Here is a 23307-nt window from a genome sequence, read left to right as displayed (position 1 = left end):
TATCCCCTCCCTCTTGCAAATCCCTCCCACCCTCCCTATCCCACCCCTCTAGGTGATCACAAAGCACCAAGCTGATCTCCCTGTGCTATGTAGCTGCTAATTCCCACTAGCTATCTATTTTACATTTGGTATTGTGTATATGTCAGTGCTACTTGCACAGTTCGTCCCAGGTTACCCTTCCCCTTTCCCGTGTCCTCAAGTCCATTTTCTGTGTTTACGTCTTTATTCCTGTCTTGCCTCTAGGTTCATGAGAACAATTTCTTTTCTTTTTTGTTTTTTTTTAGATTCCATATGTATGGGTTAGCATACGGTATTTGTTTTTCTCTTTCTGACTTACTTCACTCTGTATGACAGTATCTAGGTCCATCCACCTCACTACAAATAACTCTATTTTGTTTCTTTTTATGGCTGAGTAATATTCCATTGTATATATGTGCCATATCTTCTTTATCCATTCATCTGTCGATGGACACCTAGGTTGCTTCCATGTCCTGGCTATTGTAAATAGTGCTGCAATGAACATTGTGGTACATGACTCTTTTTGAATTATTGTTTTCTCAGGGTATATGCCCAGTAGTGGGATTGCTAGGTCGTATGATAGCTATATTTCTAGCTTTTAAGTAACCTCCATACTGTTCTCCACAGCGTCTGTGACAATTGACATTCCTACCCACAGTGCAAGAGGGTTCCCTTTTCTCCACACCCTCCCCAGCATTTATTGTTTCTAGATTTTTTGATGATGGCCATTCTGACAAGTGTGAGGTGATATCTCATTGTAGTTTTGATTTGCATTTCTCTAATGATTAATGATGTTGAGCATTCTTTCATGTGTTTGTTGGCAATCTGTATATCTTCTTTGGAGAAATGTCTATTTAGGTCTTCTGCCCATTTTTGGATTGGGTTGTTTGTGTTTTTGCTGTTGAGCTGCATGAGCTGCTTGTAAATTTTGGAGATTAAGCCTTTGTCAGTTGCTTCATTTGCAAATATTTTCTCCCATTCTGAGGGTTGTCTTTTCGTCTTGTTTATGGTTTCCTTTGTTGTGCAAAAGCTTTTAAGTTTCATTAGGTCCCATTTGTTTATTTTTGTTTTTATTTCCATTTCTCTAGGAGGTAGGTCAAAAAGGATCTTGCTGTGATTTATGTGAAAGAGTGTTCTTCGTATGTTTTCCTCTAAGAGTTATATAGTGTCTGCCCCTACATTTAGGTCTTTAATCTATTTCTGAGTTTATTTCTGTGTATGGTGTTAGGGAGTATTCTAATTTCATTCTTTTACATGCAGCTGTCCAGTTTTCCCAGCACCACTTATTGAAGACTGTCTTTTCTCCATTGTATAGTCTTGCCTCCTTTATCAAAGATAAGGTGGCCATATGTACATGGGTTTATCTCTGGGCTTTCCTGTTTTGTTGATCTATATTTCTGTTTTTGTGCCAGTACCATCTGTCTTGATTACTGTAGCTTTGTAGTATAGTCTGAATTCAGGGAGTCTGATTCCTCCAACTCCGTTTTTCTTTCTCAGGATTGCTTTGGCTACTCAGGTCTTTTGTGTTTCCATACAAATTGTCAAATATTTTGTTCTAATTGTGTGAAAAATGCCATCGGTAGTTTGGTAGGAATTTCATTGAATCTGTAGATTGCTTTGGGTTGTAGAGTCATTTTCACAGTGTTGATTCTTTCAATCCAAGAACATGGTATATCTCTACATCTGTTTGTATAATCTTTAATTTCTTTCATCAGTGTCTTATAGTTTTATGCATATAGGTCTTTTGTCTCCTTAGGTAGGTTTATTCCTAGATACACTATTCTTTTTGTTGCAATGGTAAATGGGAGTGTTTCCTTAATTTCTCTTGCATATTTTTCATCATTAGTATATAGGAATGCAAGAGATTTCTTTGCATTAATTTTGTATCCTGCTACTTTACCAAATTAATTGATTAGCTTTAGTAGTTTTCTGGTAGCATGTTTAGGATTCTGTATGTATAATATCATATCATCTGCAAACAGTGACAGTTTTACTTCTTCTTTCCCGATTTGGATTCCTTTTATTTCTTCTTCTTCTCTGATTGCTGTGGCTAAAACTTCCAAAACTATGTTGAATAATAGTGGTGAGAATGGGCATGCTTGTCTTTGTTCCTGATTTTAAAGGAAACGGTTTCAGTTTTTCACCATTGAGAATGATGTTGGCTCTGGGTTTGTCATACATGGCCTTTATTATGTTGAGGTAAGTTCCCTCTATGCCTACTTTCTGGAGAGTTTTTATCATAAATGGGTGTTGAATTTTGTCAAAAATTTTTTCCTGCATCTATTGAGATAATCATATCGTTTTTCTCCTTCAGTTTGTTAATACGGTTTATCACATTGATTGATTTGCATATATTGAAGAATCTTTGCATTCTTGGGATAAACCCCACTTGATCATAGTGTATGATCCTTTTAATGTGCTGTTCGATTCTGTTTGCTAGTATTTTTATGAGGATTTTTGCATCTATGTTCATCAGTGATATTGGTCTGTAGTTTTCTTTTTTTGTGATCTCTTTTTCTGGTTTTGGTATCAGGGTGATGGTGGCCTCGTAGAATGAGTTTAGGGGTGTTCCTTCCTCTGCTATATTTTGGAAGAGTTTGAGAAGGATAGGTGTTATCTCTTCTCTAAATGTTTGATAGAATTCACATGCGAAGCCATCTTGTCCTGGTCTTTTGTTTGTTGGAACGTTTTTAATCACAGTCTCAATTTCAGTGCTTCTGATTCGTCTGTTTATATTTTCTGTTTCTTCCTGGTTTAGTCTCAGAAGGTTGTGCTTTTCTGAGAATGTGTCCATTTCTTCCAGGTTGTCATTTTATTGGCATAGAGTTACTTGTAGTAATCCCTTATGACTCTTTGTATTTCTGCATTGTCAGTTGTTAGTTCTTCTTTTTCATTTGTAATTCTACTGATTTGAGTCTTCTCCCTTTTTTTCTTCATGAGCCTGGCTAATGGTTTATCGGTTTTGTGTATCTTCTCAAAGAACCAGCTTTTAGTTTTATTGATCTTTGCTACTGTTTCCTTCATTTCTTCTTCATTTATTTTTGATCTGATCTTTATGATTTCTTTCCTTCTGCTAACTTTGTGGGGTTTTTGTTATTTTTATAACTGCTTTAGGTGAGGTTAGGTTGTTTATTTTTTTTGATTCTTGAGGTAGGATTGCATTGCTATAAGCTTCCCTCTTAGAACTGCTTTTGCTGAGTCCCATAGGTTTGGGGACATCGTGTTTTTATTGTCATTTGTTTCTAGATAGGTTTGATATCCTCTTTGATTTTATCAGTGATCTCTTGGTAATTTAGTAGTGTATTGTTTAGCCACCATGTGTTTGTATTTTTTACAGTTTTTTTCCTATAATTGATATCTAGCCTCATAGCATTGTGGTCAGAAAAGATACTTGATACGATTTCAATTTTCTTAAATTTACCAAGGCCTGATTTGTGACCCTATATATGCTCTTGGGCTTCCCTGGTGGCACCGTGGTTGAGAGTCCACCTGCCGATGCAGGGGACACGGGTTCGTGCCCCAGTCCGGGAAGAACCCACATCCGCAGAACGGCTGGGCCCGTGAGCCATGGCCGCTTATCCTGCGCGTCTGGAGCCTGTGCTCCACAATGGGAGAGGCCACAACAGTGAGAGGCCCGTGTACAGCAAAAAAAATAAAAATAAAAATAAAAAATAAAAAATATATATATATATATATGTATATATGCTCTCTCCTGGGGAATGTTCCATGAGCACTTGACAAGAAAGTGTATTCTGTTGTTTTTGGATGGAATGTCCTATAAATATCAGTTAAGTCCACCTTGTTTAATGTGTCATTTAAAGCTTGTGTTTCCTTACCTATTTTCATTTTGGTTGATACCTCCATTAGTGAAAGTGGGATGTTAAAGTCCCCTACTATTATTGTGTTACTGTCCATTTCCCCTTTTATGGCTGTTAGCATTTGCCTTATGTATTGAGGTGCTTCTATATTGGGTGCATAAATATTTACAGTTGTTATATCTTCTTCCTGGATTTATCCCTTGATCATTATGTACTGTCCTTCTTTGTCTCTTGTAATAGTCTTTATTTTAAAGTCTATTTTGTCTGATGTGAGAATTGCTACTCCAGCTTTCTTTTGATTTCCATTTGCATGGAATATCTTTTTCCATCCCCTCACTTTCAGTCTGAATGTGTCCCTAGGTCAGAAATGGGTCTCTTGTAGACAGCATATATACAGGTGTTTTTTTTTTGTATCCATTCATGGAGTCTATGTCTCTGGTTGGAGCATTTAATCCATTTACATTTAAGGTAGTGATTGATATGTATGTTCTTATTACCATTTTTTAAATTGTTTTGGGTTTGTTTTTGTAGGTCTTTTCCTCTCTTGTGTTTCCTGCCTGGAAAAGTTCCTTTAGCATTTGTTTTAAAGCTGGTTTGGTGGTGCTGAATTCTCTTAACTTTTACTTGTCTGTAAAGGTTATAATTTCTGCATCAAATCTGAATGAGATCCTTGCTGGGTAGAGTAATCTTGGTTGTAGGTTTTTCCCTTTCATCACTTTCAGTATGTCCTGTCACTCCCTTCTGGCTTGCAGAGTTTCTGCTGAACGATCAGCTGTTAACCTTATGAGGATTCCCTTGTATGTTATTTGTTGCTTTTCCCTTGCTGCTTTTAATATTGTTTCTTTGTATTTAATTTTTGATAGTTGATTACTATGTGTCTCGGCATGTTTCTCCTTGGATTTATCCTATATGGGACTTTCTGCACTTCCTGCCTTGATTGACTATTTCCTTTCCCATATTAGGGAAGTTTTCAACTATAATCTCTTCAAATATTTTCTCAGTCCCTTTCTTTTTCTCTTCTTCTGGGACCCCTATAATTATAATCTTGGTACGTTTAATGCTGTCCCAGAGGTCTCTGATACTATCCTCAATTCTTTTCAATCTTTTCTTAATTTCCACTATTTTATCTTCCAGATTACTTATCCATTCTTCTGCCTCAGTTGTTCTACTATTGATACCTTCTAGAGAATTTTTAATTTCATTTATTGTGTTGTTCATCATTATTTGTTTGCTCTTTAGCTCTTCTAGATCCTTATTAAACGTTTCTTGTATTTTCTCCATTCTATTTCCAAGATTTTGGATCATCTTTACTCTCATTACTCTGAATTCTTTTTCAAGTAGACTGCCTATTTCCTATTCATTTTTTTGGTCTCGTGGGTCTTTATCTTGCTCCTTCATGTACTGCATATTCCTCTGTCTTCCCATTTTTCTTAACTTACTGTGTTTGGGGTCTCCTTTTCGCAGGCTGCAGGTTTGTAGTTCCTGTTGTTTTTGGTGTCTGCCCACTGTGGGTATGTTTGATTCAGTGGGTTGTGTAGGCTTCCTGGTGGAGGGAACTGGTGCCTGTGTTCTGTTGGATGAGGCTGGAGTTTGTTTTTCTGGTGGGCAGGACCACATCCAGTGGTGTGTTTTGGTGTGCCTGTGAACTTAGTATGATTTTAGGCAGCCTTTCTGCTAATGGGTGGGGTTGTGTTCCTGTCTTGCTAGTCGTTTGGCATGGGGTGTCCAGTGCTGGAGCTTGCTGGCCACTGGGTGGAGCTGGGTCTTAGCATTGAAACAGAGATCTCTTGGGAGAGCTCTCGCCAATTTATTTTACTTGGGACCAAAGGGTCTCTTGTGGTCCAATGTCCTGAACTCGGCTCTCCCACCTCAGAGCTTCAAGCCTGACACCCAGCTGGAACACCAAGACCCTCTCAGCCACACGACTCAGTCTGCCGTCCTGTCACGAAGTCACCTGAGGTCCAGGCGTCCTGTCAATGTCTCCTCTCCTTGGGTCCCAGAGACACCTTAGGGGCCGCCTCCTGTCAGGGGCTTCCAGGTCAGGTGCAGTCGCCTGAGGGCTGGGCGTCGTATCTGAGTCATGCAGGACGCTGAGCACTAGCCTTCTCTGCACCAGAGCGTAGCGTTGGGGGCTTCGGCTGGCGTCTGTGGCCCAGGTTACTGCTTCCACCCAGGTTTACATGTGGGCCTCAGGTTTACAACTTCAGGATTCTCCAAACTTTTTTCTTTTCCTCTGTGCTCAGTCTAGTTCCACTTGGTCATAGGGGGCTGCGTTCAGAGGCCTCGCCCCCTGCACTAAGACCAGAGTTTCTCGTGGGCACAAAAGCATTTCTTTCCAGTTCTTGAAGATTGGCTCTATTAGGTCACTCTTCTGATTTTCAGCAAGGCTACTCACTGCTCCAGTAGACAGCTCATTCCAGCCATTTTTATAAGATGCAATGCTAGAGAGAAAAACCTTTTAATCTCTATGCATATGGTTTACCTAGTACTTTTTTCTCTGCCACTTTCTTATTCTCTTATCTGTTTCCTGAGACACAGATCTTTTAAATTAGGCTGGAAGCAAGAGAGTCAAATTGAAAAGTGATTTTCACTGTTAGGGTTTGTGCAGAGCAACAGAAAACAGTTCTGTACATTGAACCATAACAGGCCTGGGGTGAGAAATGATTCTCAGAGTCCAAAGATTTTGGCTTCTCCCATTAGCATCACTGAATAGGACTTGTCAACTGTGCCTCTTTTCTTAATCCCTAAATTACGTGCTCAAGTATATTACAAATCTCCTAGCTCCTTCACTTCCTTGATACCAATAATTTTTTTTTCAGCTGTTCCTTGTTAATTAGTCCAAACACTGGAAGAATCAAGAGTTAGAATGCTTTATGTATTTATTGATGGTATTTTCACTAACTTAGACAAGGCACAGCTGTTTCAGTATATTTCTTTTGAATCATACTTTCTGTGACTAAGATAAATAAAGTCCCAAATTCTTTTAAATGTTCTAAACAGAAATGTTTGTTTGGGGGTTTGAATCCTCCATCTGCCCTTCACACACACACAAGCCCATAAGATTCTTGAGTTTGAGCTATTTGAAGGGAAAATTATTTTAAAATCTTCCATTTCTTTTTTATCTAAAGACCCTTAAGGGTGTGAGATATTGCTTTAGGGCTGCCCATACTCTATGTGCTCTGTCAGAAACTGTTTTGTTTAAAGTAATTCACATTTAAAAACAGCTGTTATGTGGTTAGAAGTAGCTCTGTAGCAGAACAATGAGCAACAATGTTCATCAAGTTAAAAATTATAAATGAGAATTTTATCCATTAGGTGGTATCATAAAATAGTCACTTTGAAATCAGAAATATGTACATCTAACACCTCCTTATTTAGTGACCTTATAATATCTTGGTGCTTCATTTCCCCCTTAAGATTGTTTTGAGAAAAAGATATCATCTTTAAAGTATCCATCAAGAATTATGTTCTTAAAAAAACTAGTTCCCTTCTGATTTCCAGCCGAGCTCTTATAAGTACACTGGTTGCGAACTCTTTAATAGTTCCTCTCATCCTGAGAATATTTTTTTTATAGAAGTTATTTCCAAATAATGGATTGTATTTATTGCAGAGTAACATCATTTGCTTTCTACTATTCATGAATAACCTAAATTAATTAGGTTGAAAATGAAATTTAAAAAATTAGATAATATAATTAAGGTGGCTACATAGCTATTTTGCAGGGTTTTTTTATATTCTCAAATGTCATGATTGCTTAGAATTAATCTACAGAAAAAAACCCACTAAAAACGTTACAAATATATTAGCCATTAGTTGGCTTCTTGAGATTATCTCAAGTAGCTTAAGTCAATAAAATCTTAAGAATTACAATTTCCTATCAAATGCACAACAAAATAACAACACCACCAATGGACATTTGTGTTTTCATTGTTTATCTCTTCTTAACATAGCCAAATTGTTGTCTTATTCTCAGATTTGCAGAGGAATTTTTGCTTTGTTTCTTCCCTCACTTCTTAAAGTTTCTCATTATATGGCAGCTCCTAACTGAATTCATTTTACTAGTAATAATCCTAAGCCTGTCTTTCTAGTCACTTTCCTGTCCTTATCTCCTTGTTCACAAGCTATCAGTATCAGTCTTCCTGAGTGCAGCTTTTAAAATGAGAACTATTTCAGTTTAGTCAGGATGGTTTTGGATTACACAAAGAACATTTTAAAAGACACCAGAAATTGAGTAAGAATAGATTCAATTTCATTTTTAATATCATCTAGTGGTTCCATAACATTCGTTTATGATAAACAATAATGTCATAAACAAATGAACACTAGATTGAGGCAATTCATGAGAAATTTGTACAACTATCTTAAAATACAAAGTGAAAGAGATTCAAATTATTGTGTAACTCTATTCCATTTCCCCTGTTATTATAATGTATTTTTATTGTTCCTTGAGGCAAATCTGTGATGATTTTCTTTTCAAAGATTCACTCCTACTGAACAGTGTTCTCTGTATCACCATTTAATGTTGCTATTCTATTAAGAATTAAGTCTCTTTATGTTTCAGTTCAAAGTAATCCCTGACTCTTCTGTGCACTTTAATTTGGTTGTTATCAACTGACTAGCTATCAAAGTGAAACTCCAATTTCAATACTACAATAGGGGGGAGATTGGTTCAAGATAGCAGAGAAGGATGTGCTCTCACTCCCTTTTATAAGAACGCCAGAATCACAACTAACTGCTGAACAATAATCAACAGGAAGACACTGGAACTCACCAAAAAAGATACCCCACATCCAAACAGAGGAGAAGCCACAATGAGACAGTAGGAGGGGCACAATCACAATAAAATCAAATCCCATAACTGCTGGGTGGGTGACTCACAAACTGGAGAACACTTATACCACAGAAGTCCATCCACTGGAGTGAAAGTTCTGAGCCCCACATCAGGCTTCCCAATCTAGGGATCCAGCAATGGGAGAAGGAATTCCTAGAGTATCAGACTTTGAAGGCTAGTAGGAATTGATTGCAGGACTTCAACAGGACTGGGGGAAACACAGACTCCATTCTTGGAGGGCACATACAAAGTAGTGTGCTCATCAGGACCCAGGGGAAGGAACAGTGACGCCATAGGAGACTGAACCAGACCTACCTGCTAGTGTTGGAGGGTCTCCTGCAGGCATGGGGGCTGGCTGTGTGTCACCATGAGGGCAAGGACACTGGCAGGAGAAGTTCTGGGAAGTACTCTTTGGCGTGAGCCCTCCCAGAGTCTGCCATTAGCCCCAACAAAGAGCCCGGTTAGGCTTCAGTGTTGGGTCACCTCAGACCAAACAACCAACAGGGAGGGAACCCAGCCCCATCCATCAGCAGACAAGTAGATTAAAGTTTTACTGAGCTCTGCCCACCAAAGCAACAGCCAGCTCTACCCACCACCAGTCCCTCCCATCGGGAAACTTGCACAAGCCTCTTAGATAACCTCATCCACCAGAGGGCAGCCAGCAGAAGCAAGAAGATCTAGAATCCTGCAGCCTGTGGAACAAAACCTACATTCACAGAAAGACAGACAATATGAAAAGGCAGAGGGCTACATACCAGGTGAAGGAACAAGGTAAAACCCCAGAAAAACAACTAAATGCAGTGGAGATAGGCAACCTTCCAGAAAAAGAATTCAGAATAATGATACTGAAGATGATCCAGGAAAGAGAATGGAGGCAAATATCGAGAAGATGCAAGAAATGTTTAACAAAGATCTAGAAGAATTAAAGAACAAACAAACAGAGATGAACAACACAATAACTGAAATGAAAAATACATGAGAAGGAATCAATAGCAGAATAACTGAGGCAGAAGAACGGATAAGTGACCTGGAAGACAGAATGGTGGAATTCACTGCTGTGGAACAGAATAAAGAAAAAAGAATGAAAAGAAATGAAGAGAGCCTCAGACACCTCTGGGACAACATTAAACACAACAGCATTCACATTAAAGGGGTCCCAGAAGGAGAAGAAAGGACCAGAGAAAATACTTGAAGAGATTATAGTCGAAAACTTCCCTAACATGGGAAAGGAAATAGCCACCCAAGTCCAGGAAGTTCAGAGAGTCCCATACAGGATAAACCCAAGGAGAAACATGCTGAGACACATAGTAATCAAATTGGCAGAAATTAAAGACAAAGAAAAATTATTGAAAACAGCAAGGGAAAAATGACAAATAACATACAAGGGAACTCCCATAAGGTTTACACCTGATTTCTCAGCAGAAACTCTACAAGCCAGATGGGAGTGGCATGATGTACTTAAAGTGATGAAAGGGAAGAACCTTCAACCAAGATTACTCTACCCAGCAAGGATCGCATTCAGATTCAACAGAGAAATCAAAAGCTTTGCAGACAAGCTAAAGCTAAGAGAATTCAGCACAACCAAATGAGCTCTACAACAAATGCTAAAGGAACTTCTCTAAGTGGGAAACACAAGAGAAGAAAAGGACCTAAAAAAGCAAACCCAAAACAATTAAGTAAATGGTAATAGGAACATACACATCAAGAATTACCTTAAATGTGAATGGATTAAATGCTCCAACCAAAAGACACAGCCTTGCTGAATGGATACAAAAACAAGACCCATTAATATGCTGTCTACAATAGACCCACTTCAGACCTAGGGACACATTCAGACTGAAAGTGAGGGGATGGAAAAAGATATTCCATGCAAATGGAAATCCAAAGAAAGCTGGAGTAGCAAGAATCATATCAGTTAAAATAGACTTTAAAATAAAGACTGTTACAAGAGACAAGGAAGGACATTACATAATGATCAATGTGTCAATCCAAGAAGATATAAAAATTATAAATATATATGCACCCAACATAAGAGCACCTCAATACATAAGGCAACTGCTGACAGCTATAAAAGAGGAAATCGACAGTAACACAATAATAGTGGGGGATTTTAACACCTCACTTACACCAATGGAAAGGTCATCCAAGCAGAAAATTGAAAAGGAAACACAAGGGCTTCCCTGGTGGCGCAGTGGTTGAGAGTCCGCCTGCCGATGCAGGGGACACGGGTTCGTGCCCCGGTCCGGGAAGATCCCACTTGCTGCGGAGAGGCTGGGCCAGTGAGCCATGGCCGCTGAGCCTGGGCATCCAGAGCCTGTGCTCCGCAATGGGAGAGGCCACAACAGTGAGAGGCCCATGAACTGCGAAAAAAAAAAAAAAAAAAAGGAAACACAGGCTTTAAATGACACAATAGACCAGATAGATTTAATTGATATTTATAGGAAATTCCATCCAAAAACAGCATATTACACTTTCTTGTCAAGTGTGCATGGAACATTCTCCAGCATAGATCACATCTTGTGTCACAAATAAAGCCTCAGTAAATTTAAAAAAATTGAAATCATATCAAGCATCTTTTCTGACCACAACGCTATGAGATTAGAAATAAATTACAGGAAAAAAAAAACGTTAAAAGCACAAACACATGGAGGCTAAACAATACGTTACTAAATAACCAAGAGATCACTGAAGAAATCAAAGAGGAAATCAAAAAATACCTAGAGACAAATGACAATGAAAACACATCAATACAAAACCTATGAGATGCAGCAAAAGCAGTTCTAAGAGGGAAGTTTATAGCCATACAAGCCTACCTCAAAAAATAAGAAAAATCACAAATAAACAATTAACATTACACCTAAAGGAACCAGAGAAAGAAGAACAAAGAAAATCCAAAGTTAGCAGAAGGAAAGAAATCATCAGTTTCAGAGCAGAAATAAATGAAATAGAAGCAAAAATACAATAGCAAAGATCAATAAAACTAAAACCTGGTTCTTTGAGAAGATAAACAAAACTGATAAACCCATAGCCAGACTCATCAAGAAAAAGAGGGAGAGGACTCAAATTAATAAAATTAGAAATGAAAAAGGAGAAATCACAACTGACACTGCAGAAATATAAAAGATTATAAGAGATTACTACAAGCAACTCTGTGCCAATAAAATGGACAACGTGGAAGAAATGGACAAATTCTTAGAAATGTATAACCTTCCAAGACTGAACCAGGAAGGAATAGAAAATATGAACAGACCAATCAGAAGTAATGAAATTGAAACTGTTATTAAAAATCTTCCAACAAACAAAAGTCCAGGACCAGATGGTTTCACAGGTGAATTCTATCAATCATTTAGACAAGAGCTAACACCTAGCCTTCTCAAACTCTTCCAAAAAATTGCAGAGGAAGGAATACTCCCAAACTCATTCTGTGAGTCCACCATCACCCTGGTAACAAAACAAGACATAGATACTACAAAAAAAAGAAAATTGTAAACCAGTATGACTGATGACTATAGGTGCAATAATCCTCAACAGAATCCAACAAGACATTAAAAGGATCATACACCATGATCAATTGGGATTCATCACAGGGATGCAAGGATTCTTCAATATACGCAAATCAATCAATGTGATACACCATATTAACAAATTGAAGAATAAAAACCACATGATCATCTCAATAGATGCAGAAAAAGCTTTTGACAAAATTCAACACCCATTGATGATAAAAAACTCTCCAGAAAGTGGGCATATAGGGAACCTACCTCAACATAATAAAGGCGATATACGACAAACCCACAGCAAACATCATTCTAAATTGTGAAAAACTGAAAACATTTCCTCTAAGATCAGGAACAAGACAAAGATGTCCACTCTCACCACTATTATTCAACATTGTTTTGGAGGTCCAAGCCACGGCAATCAGAGAAGAAAAAGAAATAAAAGAATCCAAAGTGGAAAAGGAGAAGTAAAACTGTCACTGTTTGCAGATGACATGATGATACTATACATAGAGAATGCTAAAGATGCCACCAGAAAACTACTAGAGGTAATCAATGAATGTGGTAAAGTTACAGGATACAAAATTAATGCATAGAATTCTCTTGCATTCCTATACACTATGGATGAAAAATATGAAAGAGAAATTAAGGAAACCCTCACATTTACCATTGCAACAAAAAGAATAAAATACCTAGGAATCTACGTAAGGAGACAAAAGACCTATATGCATAAAACTATAAGACACTGATGAAAGAAATTAAAGATTATACAAACAGATGTAGAGATATACCATGTTCTTGTATTGGAAGAATCAATTTTGTGAAAATGACTATACTACCCAAAGCAATCTACAGATTCAATGCAATCTCTATCAAATTACCAATGGCATTTTTCACAAAACTAGAACAAACAATCTTAAAATTTGTATGGAGACACAGAAGACCCTGAATAGCCAAAGCAGTCTTGAGGGGAAAAAATGGAGCTGGGACAATGAGACTCGCTGACTTCAGACTATACTACAAAGCTACAGTAATCAAGACAATATGTTACTGGCACAAAAAGAGAAATATAAATCAATGGAACAGGATAGAAAGCCCAGAGATAAACCCACACACCTATGGTAAACTAATCTATGACAAAGAAGGCAGGTATATACAATGGAGAAAAGACAGTCTCTTCAATAATTGGTGCTGGGAAAATTGGACAGCTACATGTAAAAGAATGAAATTAGAACACTCCTTTACACCATACACAAAGTAAACTCAAAATGGATTAGAGACCTAAATGTAAGACCAGACACTAAAACTCTTAGAGGAAAACATAGGCAGAATACTCTTTGACATAAATCACAGCAAGATCTTTTTTGATCTACCTGGTAGAGTAATGGAAATAAAAACAAAAATAAACAAATGGGACCTAATGAAACTTAAAAGCTTTTGCAAAGCAAAGGAAACTGCAAACAAGACGAAAAGACAACCTTCAGAATGGGAGAAAATGTTTACAGACTAATCAGCGGACAAAGGATTAATCTCCAAAATATATAAGCAGCTCATGCAGCTCAACATTAAAAAAAAAAAAAAAAAACCAATCAGAAAATGGGCAGAAGACATAAATAGACATTTCTACAAAGGGGACATACAGATGGCCAAGAAGCACATGAAAAGCTGCTCAACATCACTAGTTATTAGAGAAATGCAAATCAAAACTACAATGAGGTATCACCTCACACCAGTTAGAATGGGCATCATCAGAAAACCTACAAGCAAGAAATGCTGGAGAGGGTGTGAGAAAAGGGAACACTCTTGCACTGTTGGTGGGAATGTAAATTGTTACAGCCACTATGGAGAACAGTATGGACGTTCCTTAAAAAACTAAAAATAGAATTACCATATGACCCAATAATCCCACTCCTGGGCATATACCCAGAGAAAACCGTAATTCAAAAAGACACATGCACCCCAATGTTCATTGCTTCGCTATTTACAATAGCCAGATCATGGAATCAACCTAAATGCCCATCGACAGACGAATGGATTAAAAAGTTGTGGTACATATATACAATGGAATATTACTCAGCCATAAAAAGGAACGAACTTGGGTCATTTGTAGAGACGTGTATGAATCTAGAGACTGTCATACAGAATGAAGTAAGTTGGAAAGAGTAAAACAAATACCGCATATTAGCACATATATGTGGAGCCTAGAAAAATGGTACAGATGAACCAGTTTGCAGGGCAGAAATAGAGACACAGATGTAGAGAACGAACGTGTGGACACCAAGGGAGGAAGTGGTGGGGGGTGGGGGGGTGGTTTAATTAATTGGGCGATTGGGATTGACATGTATACACTATGTATAAAATGGATGACTAATAGGAGCCTGCTGTATAAAAGTTAAAAAAAAAACTCCTAGGGCTTCCCTGGTGGCTCAGTGGTTGAGAGTCTGCCTGCCGATGCAGGGGACAGGGCTTCGTGCCCCGGTCTGGGAGGATCCCACATACCGTGGAGCAGCTGGGCCCGTGAGCCATGGCCGCTGAGCCTGCGCGTCTGGAGCCTGTGCTCCGCAACGGGAGAGGCCACAACAGTGAGAGGCCTGTGGACAGCAAAAAAAAAAAAAAAAAAACTCCTAAAAAAAAATCTTTTGTATATGTATTGTTATATATATATATATATATATATATATATATATATACATACACACACTACAATAGACTGACTACCAATCAAATAATGGATTCACAATGCGTAATTGCCTGATCATTTTTTTAAAGGAAATAGTGTATTCCTATACATTTACTACTCTAAATCATATTATTGGAAAAGTTATTTTTAGACAAATACAATATATTCCAGGTTGCAAAATAAAGAGTAAGATAAACTTATGAAATTCATTCATTTTACTAAGTCTTGCTTAATAGGATGTAACAGTGGTACAAATCTAAAAATATTTCCTTTGTCTTTCTTAAATAGCATTATACATTTTGACTACTTTTGTGCCATGTTTATATTCATATTGGAGATTTTATAATGAAATAAAGTTTCTAATTTTTAAATGTTTCTTTCAATTTTTTTTACCAGGTTTTGAGTTTTATTTGTTTTAGTTTTATTTTTCTGAGGAATAATGTAGTTTAATCTTGTAATACTGGAAAAGACTGGTAGGTATGATAAAGTTATTATCTGAAAATTGGTGGACATTTCAAGTTATAATTATTTTTAAAAGTGTACTGAATATAACTAGTTGCCAAAAAATGTGTTGGAAGATATATTCTAAAAGGGTGAAAATGCATGGTTAGTACTGAAGTATCCAAGCATACTGAGTGCTTTTTTGATAAAATTGATAACAGCCCTAGAGAAAAGAAAGTATTGTTTTCTTTAAAATACATTCATTCTTGCATTTATCCAATAAGTACTTACTGAGTGTCTACTATATGCAAAACATCAACAAAAACAGAAACTGTCTGATCTCATGGAGCTTATAGACTCTTAACGGAGACAGCTGTCAAACAAGCAAACAACTGTGATTAGTGTCACAAAAGGCACAATAAATTGTGGCAATATAGTAAAACTAACCTACATTGTGAGGTCAGGGAAGGGCTTCCTGTGGACCAATTTAAGCTGAAAGCTGAAATATGTATAGGAAAACCTTGGTGAAGGCAGGAATAGAATGTTCTGGGCTGCAGTTTCATTATGGGAAGTGAGTAAGATGCTCAACTATTCATGATTCCACGTAGATGTTTTTTCCCCCAACTAAGATTTCTGATCCAGATTCAGACTGTGGTATACTCTTGAAGTGCAAGGAAGGAATGCAAAATTTTATTTTATTATGGATATGTTATACATGTTAAAAGTAGCTCTGTGTTGAATACAATTTATAAAACAATTGTATCTTTTAAAAAATTGAAAACAATAGCAGCAACAACAGCCAAAAATCTAAATAAAAATTGTATAAAAAATGTAATGGCCAAAAGAGATTTATCAAAAATAAAACAACTATATGAAGCAGAGGTCAGATTTGAAGTATACTGTTAAGATGAAATTCTGATGATCTGATTGAAGATAAATAAGTATACTGTTAAGATGAAATTCTGATGATCTAATTGAAGATTGAAAATGAATACATAGTTTTCCATAGAAATGAGGAAAGCAAAAGAAAGATGACTCCAAAAACATGCTTGGTTAATGAAAAGGCTATTTGTTTACTGAAGGTAATCTGTAACATTTGAAAGAAATCTTACTTGTGAACAACAAGTATGTACTCATACTTTTTAAATGAAAATTGTCCATAGGAATAAGAGCTTATAACTTTGGTATTCTTAAATGGTGGGGCCTTAAATGATATATAAGATATTAGAAAAGCTTAAGAAAATTGTATATAAAGCTGGTAAAAATTATAAATAATAAGTTAAATAGCAATCTAAAGTGTTATTTTCCTATACAGTGTTATTCTAATAAATATATTTTCACATATGTCTCTTAACCGTAGATTTCAGACTGAACTGAATTATGATGTTCTGGAAGTTCATGATGGGCCAAATCTTCTGTCACCCTTGCTTGGATCTTACAATGGCACACAGGTGCCCCAGTTTCTATTTAGTAGCAGTAATTTTATATACCTTCTATTTACAACAGACAATAGCCGTTCTAATAATGGTTTCAAGATTCATTATGAAAGTAAGTAATGCCAACATGTTTTTTGATCTCCTTACTCTGTTTTCCATACTTTTGGTATTACCATTGTATCATTAAGAGAACTAGGAGATTTATTAAAGAAAAGAAGATCAAAGCTTTCCTTGACCTATGAGAATGCTAATAGGTTACAAGGTATGTGTTTTAGTAAATCCTGTATTAGATTTTTTCCAACAATATCTATGTAATATCATTATGAAGGGAAATACTAAGGACACGTCAGAAATAGCAAATAAAAAAATCTTTAAAAATGAGTTCATATAATCGTTATTTGTGCTGAAAAGCCAACAATAGGCAGTAAATGGCAGTCTAAGATGTATATGAACATTGACAAATTCTTTTAGCATTTACTTCATAAATTCAATCATACTTTTATATTTTATTCATACTCATTGCATACATTTCCATTAAAAATATTCAATTTTATTATTTTGTATGAAGTATTGAAAATTATATTAACAGTGAAAAGTAAAATACATACTCATATATATGCAGCTATGGCTAACATAACTAGCCAAAGGCTATATATTAAAACAGGCTCTAATTCACAGTGTTGGAATCAGTTTAGAATAATTTCACTTAAAATACTTTTTGTTTAAGAAGTCTAAAATATGTCTGATTTTTTTAAAACTCGATGCTGGTATATGCATAGAAACGAGTCTCTGTTTTGTTTATAAACATCTGACATATTTAAATAAATAAATGTGGTTGTATTGTATATGATGTATGGTTGCATACATATATATAAACTCACATATGCACACATTTTCATCTAAAAATACATTGCCATATATCTTTTCATGAAAAACAGTTTTGGTGAATGTATCTAACAGTACATTTAAGATTACTACAAGATATCTTTATATCAGTTTCAGATAGATATTATATCACTTCTTTTTATATTCAAGTCTCCTATGCCCCCTTCCCCCTCAGGAGAAAATTTCAGCATTTAAAATTTGTAACTTTATATCCCATGTAGGGTGTCTCTATTCAGCAAATCTGGTTGGGCGCATGGGTTTTTAAAATCGTTAATATATATTTATAGCTATTTTCTTTTTAACCTTATCCACAATATCATTTAATTATATTAACTTCCCTTTATATAGAGCTTTGTGGCATGGAAGTATATTTCCTAAACATTATTGTAAAATGCAATGAGAGGATTAACACATGCTTGGGAATTCAAATGAATTTAAAGGACTTTAATTGAGATCTTTAGCATTTATTAGTTAAAGCTGAGTCAGAGTAGTCATTTTTTTAAAAAAAAATCTATTTCAAAATTAATTTTCACTAGCAATTAATTTGTATCAATATGCTAGAATGGGCAGACATCTTTTTTGTTTTGTCCATTGTTCTATCCTATGCCCGATATATCACATTCAGTCCCATTTCAACCAAGGTATGTGGTTGTAATCATGTTCTCAGACACAGGATTATTTTAAGGATTACGTTAAACCATCATGCAAAGTGTTATTAAAAGTGTGAGGATTTTTAATAAACTGACCCAACAGATTTAGTTCAGATTCTTGCTAAAACTGAACTAAATGGGCTAAGGACAGAGCCCAAGGGTCAGACCTAATCATAAGAAGGACTTGGAGGAGCCTAACAAGTTTAGCTAAGGCAGAGTCTTTATTACAGACAGCAAGTTTGTCACTTATAGGCCCTGGTGAAATAGTCCAAGTTATTATTGAGGGCTAGTGCCTAAATGGTAGAGTGGAGGCTAAGAAATGCTGAGGTTGATGAGAGGTGCAAGACATTGATTTTGGTCAAATCTGGCCAGGAGGCAGTGATTTTCAATTTAAATTTGTTTACAAAAGGTCATTTTCTTTCATTTTTATTCTAATTAGTCTTCTGGTTTACTTAGTAACATCTCAAACCCTTTCCTACCAAGAAAACAAATAAAACACTTTTTCTGTTGACACTTTCTTAATAAGTTTCTCAAGCTGAAGGAAACCAAACTATCTTCTTTAAATGAATCATTCACATGCCTCAAAATCAGCAGAGTAAAACTTTAATTATTATACTTCTTAAAACATTAAAAATGTATTTGGTGTTTGGTGAATTTGTATTTTAATAGAATCCAGTAAAAGAGAAAACTCGATCTCTCCAGTTGAACCAAAATTTTATGGGAAGGATTTCTTGCAATGCTACCAGTGATTGCACTCTAGAATTTTATTTTATTCCCTGTCTTGGGCACTTTTACCCCTTATGTCTTCCTCTCAAACAGGAAGATTACAAAAACTGTACCGATAAGATAAGATTATTTATCGTTTACAAAACACATTAAAATAATAAAAGTAACTCAGAATAGACTTTCCTTTTTTTGTTTTAGTACAATCCCTCAACCCCAAGGGGGTTTATTATGTTGTATTTCTTGAAATACAGATGTAATGATGTTTCTTGGATATCTAAATATTACATAAAACAAGACAATGATAAGTGGATGCAGAACAAATCCATAGACACAGATACCAATCTCTGAAGACATATTTAGAGCCTCCTAAAGCAATCAAATGGAGTTTTAATGATAAAACTAATTTCATAGAATTATTTTAATGACCAAATTAGGCAAATTTTGCAAACATTTTAGAGTTGTACCTGGAATATAATAAGTTCAAACATTAATTATTGCTATGATTATTATTGTATATGTGTGTATATATATAATTTATAATACAAAGTTTGATAGATAATTGTACATTTTCAAGTTTTTATATAACTAATGGCCTGATTTTTTGGTCCTTGTGGGTAGGAAATGTCAAAAAATTTGTTAAATAAACTGCTAGTTTTTAAAATAAAGCTATGGGCACATTAATTTATTTGTAAAAATTACCACTCACAATTGTTTGAAGGAATGAGAATCAATTTCAGCAATTTGACTCTCATCAAGCTTACTCTTTTTCATATTCCCTTTGTTTTCCAGGTGTTACAGTGAACACCTATTCTTGCTTGGACCCTGGCATACCTGTACATGGTCATCGCTATGGTCATGATTTCTCCATCGGATCTACTGTTTCATTTAGTTGTGACCCAGGATACAGGCTGAGCCATGAAGAGCCCCTTCTATGTGAGAAAAACCACTGGTGGAGTCATCCACTTCCAACATGTGATGGTAAGAATTCATTCAATATGCAAAATAAACTGATTTATAAACCAAAAAAAAAATCAACATAATCTTGTAAAATGTGAGGCTGAACATAAATATAAGTATTTCATATGTTTAAAAGAATATCTTGAAGTCTGCCAATTTTATGTTATCAAACCATTAATAAAGAAACAAAAGAATTAATATTGATAATCAGCCAGACTTACCCCATGCCTAAGGATGCTATGTGTATTTTTAAAATGTGTTGAGGTAACCATTTTAGGTGCCCATTGTGTGCTTCAGGTCCTTGAAAAAATAGCATTGAAGGTGTCATGTTGGTGTCAGATGAATGCAATGAAGAGATAGAGCATTTACCTCCTGCCTGAAAGGCAACATGTACTAGTCCAAATTTTACCTAGCTACGCAGCACTGTGGCAATGTACCAGACTGCCCTGTGGTGGCAAGTTCCTGGCTATAGAAAATATTATACCAGTGTCCTTACCTCTTCTTTGTTTCTGTGGAGACTAAGTCAGCAATCCTTCATTTTTCAGAAAACACATATGAAAATACAGTGAAAGAAGCTGCTTTCCTATGATTGGGAAGTGCTTGCACACTTGCTTTATAAAAACACACATAATGTAAATCTATTCATTATTTAGTTCTGGGCTTTAATTTTTATTTATAACACTATTCCTAACTTTTATTATTTTGCCAAGTGGAAGATTAAGTTTGTCATTTCATAATTAAATTTTCAAATACTGTCAGTGCCATCATTTTTCTGTAACAGCTTTAGGTCAGTTTGTTTTTTTTGCTTCTTTGTTTGTTTATTTATTTAATTCATTTATTTTTGGCTGTGTTGGGTCTTCGTTGCTGGATGCAGGCTTTCACTAGTTGCAGTGAGCAGCAGCTGCTCTTCGTTGAGGTGCACAGGCTTCTCACCATGGTGTCTTCTCTTGTTGCAGAGCATGGGCTCTAAGTGCAGGCACATAGGCTCAGTAGTTGTGGCTTGCGGGCTCTAAAGCACAGGCTCAGTAGTTGTGGCACACGGGCTTAGTTGCTCTGCGGCATGTGGGATCCTCCAGGACCCATGTCACCTGCATTGGCAGGTGGATTCTTAACCACTGCACCACCAGGGAAGCCCGGTCAATTTGTTTTTATAACGAGGTTTAAAAGAATCATCAGCACTTCTTCCCTGTATTTGGTACAATACCATTTGTAATAGCGTTCTTGTGGTTGTAAGTGACAGAAACCCAACTCTAACTGATTTTAAAAAATGAAAGCAGAATTTGTTGTTCAAAGTTTCAAACTTAGAAAAGGTATGGGTGGCATACTTCTCATTGCTAATTATAATCATGAATTCAAACATTTTCAAGGATATCTCTATTTCCATCTTGGCTTTTCTCTCTCTATTGGCATCATTCTCTTTAACTGCAGCCAGGCTTTTTCCATACGGGAAGTGGAGAATACACTCTCATGAAGATGGAAACATGTAACCTCGTATTTCCAGAATCAGAGGAGGATGAGAGTTCTTCCTTGTTGTTCTAATTAGAAAAATCCCAGGAAAGGTCTCTAATCAGTCCATAATTATACTCGTAACTGTAGAAAAGGAGAAGCACACTTTACGATTGGCTTCTCCAGGTCCTGTGTCCATCCATCCTTGTGGTTGGAGACAAATGATTGTGGTGTAAAGGTACTATGTTTGTCAGGTCCTGGTGAAGCCACATAATTGGCATGAGTAAATTCACCAAAGTAAAACGGTGTGGCGACAATGTTATCAGAAGAAGCAGGAGAATAAAAATAATGTCCAAGTATACCAGCATGCTTAAATATTATTAATAATAAAAGTGAGTGTATCTAGTTTTCCTGGGAGCAACATAGGCCCTCATCATCTCTTGTCAATGCAACTCCAATCAACCTTAAATTCAATATCCAACTACTTCAATCTAACCTCCTTTCTTCACACTAAGGATATCTCATGCTCTATCCCATGTCAAAAGATGCTTAATGGCTCTCTGTTTCCTAGGAATGAAAGTCCAAATTATTAATCATGGAATTCATGATTCTTCACCATGTGTCCTCCTCTTTTCATTTCATTCTGAGCATAACTGGACAAGGGCTAAATTATATTCATTTTTTGAATGTCTGAGCTTTGTATAAAGCCTCTAAAATTAACTGAACTCAAATACTTATAACTAGTAAACTGATTTGATTAGGGTTTTCCTTCAGTTTAAACATTTTCCCCGGAGGCAGCTAATCTAAACTTCCTGGGGTTAAAGGGAGGAGAAGTGAATAAACAGAATTGATTTTCCAGATCCAAGAGTATAACCTCCATTGGCCTAGATTGCCTGGATATTCAAGGTACAGCATGCCTCACTTTTATACACGTCAGCTCTTATAGTTTCTTCATAGCCCATAGTTAATTGATTCACAAAGCACACTAGTCAGTGAGGGTTGGTGGTGATAATAATAATAATAGCTAACATTTAATGAGGGTTTACCATGTGCTGGTACTGCTGTAGGTGCTTTAGGTATATTAACTTGTTTTATCAAAATAACTCTATGAGGTAAGTGCCATTATGATCACCACTTAACAGATGAGAAAATTAAGGCAAACAGAGATTGAGTATGTTGCCCTGTGTCATCCCACTAGTTAATGGCAGAATCAGGATTGAAACTCAGGCAGCCTTGATCCAGATCCTGTGCACAAGTCTACTATGACACGGCCTCCTGCCCACATTCTCTGCAATAGTAAAGTACTAAGATTCTTTAAAATGAAGGGTACAATTGTAGATTTGTTATTCTTTCCTCAGTGATGCCACATGTTTAAGAATTTTGTATAAAAAATACATATAGCTGTTTAAATAGTTTATGGATATTCTGTACTCCTTGGAATATGTGACTGAAAAATAGGAAATTTTCACAAGGAAATTTTAAAAACTTAGAACCATCAAGATACAATGGAAATGGTATACCTAGCCCTTAACTTGATCACAAAAGCTCAATGAGGCTTTTTTTTTTAATTGAACGAAAATTGAAAGTTTCAGTAAGAATAATCACCAATAAAGGTCTGTGCAGGCTCTAAACAGGAGCCTAGGCTTCCAGACCATGAATATTATTGTAAATGTCTTAATAATAAATGAAATTGGAAGCATAGCCTTATCTTGGTCTCAAGAAGGTGGCCTATAAGACAACTTCAAGTGAGGTACTAGTCAAGACCTTCTTTTACTCCTTAGTGAAGTAAAAGAAGTAGCAAAGGGAAGAGTGTTCTGTTTTTCTTTTCTTTTTTTTTAATTAATTAATTTATTTATTTTTGGCTGTGTTGGGTCTTTGTTGCTGTGCGTGGGCTTTCTCTAGTTGCAGTGAGCGGAGGCTAC

At 36.2% G+C, this 23307-nt stretch overlaps 1 protein-coding gene across 2 annotated transcripts in view; it reads left to right on the top strand.

Annotated features, from left to right (window-relative positions):
* CSMD3 (CUB and Sushi multiple domains 3) overlaps positions 1–23307 on the top strand; it is a 1079985-nt gene that overhangs the window by 663887 nt on the left and 392791 nt on the right. For both annotated transcript variants that reach the window (XM_030875636.2, XM_030875634.2), the window contains 2 exons: positions 16646–16833; positions 19772–19960. In XM_030875636.2, the coding sequence (XP_030731496.1) occupies positions 16646–16833; positions 19772–19960 (377 nt within the window). The remainder of the gene's footprint in view (positions 1–16645; positions 16834–19771; positions 19961–23307) is intronic.

This window comes from Globicephala melas, chromosome 17 (assembly GCF_963455315.2).
Source record: "Globicephala melas chromosome 17, mGloMel1.2, whole genome shotgun sequence".
Lineage (NCBI taxonomy): Eukaryota > Metazoa > Chordata > Mammalia > Artiodactyla > Delphinidae > Globicephala > Globicephala melas.
This window is presented reverse-complemented; position numbering and strand designations above follow the sequence as displayed.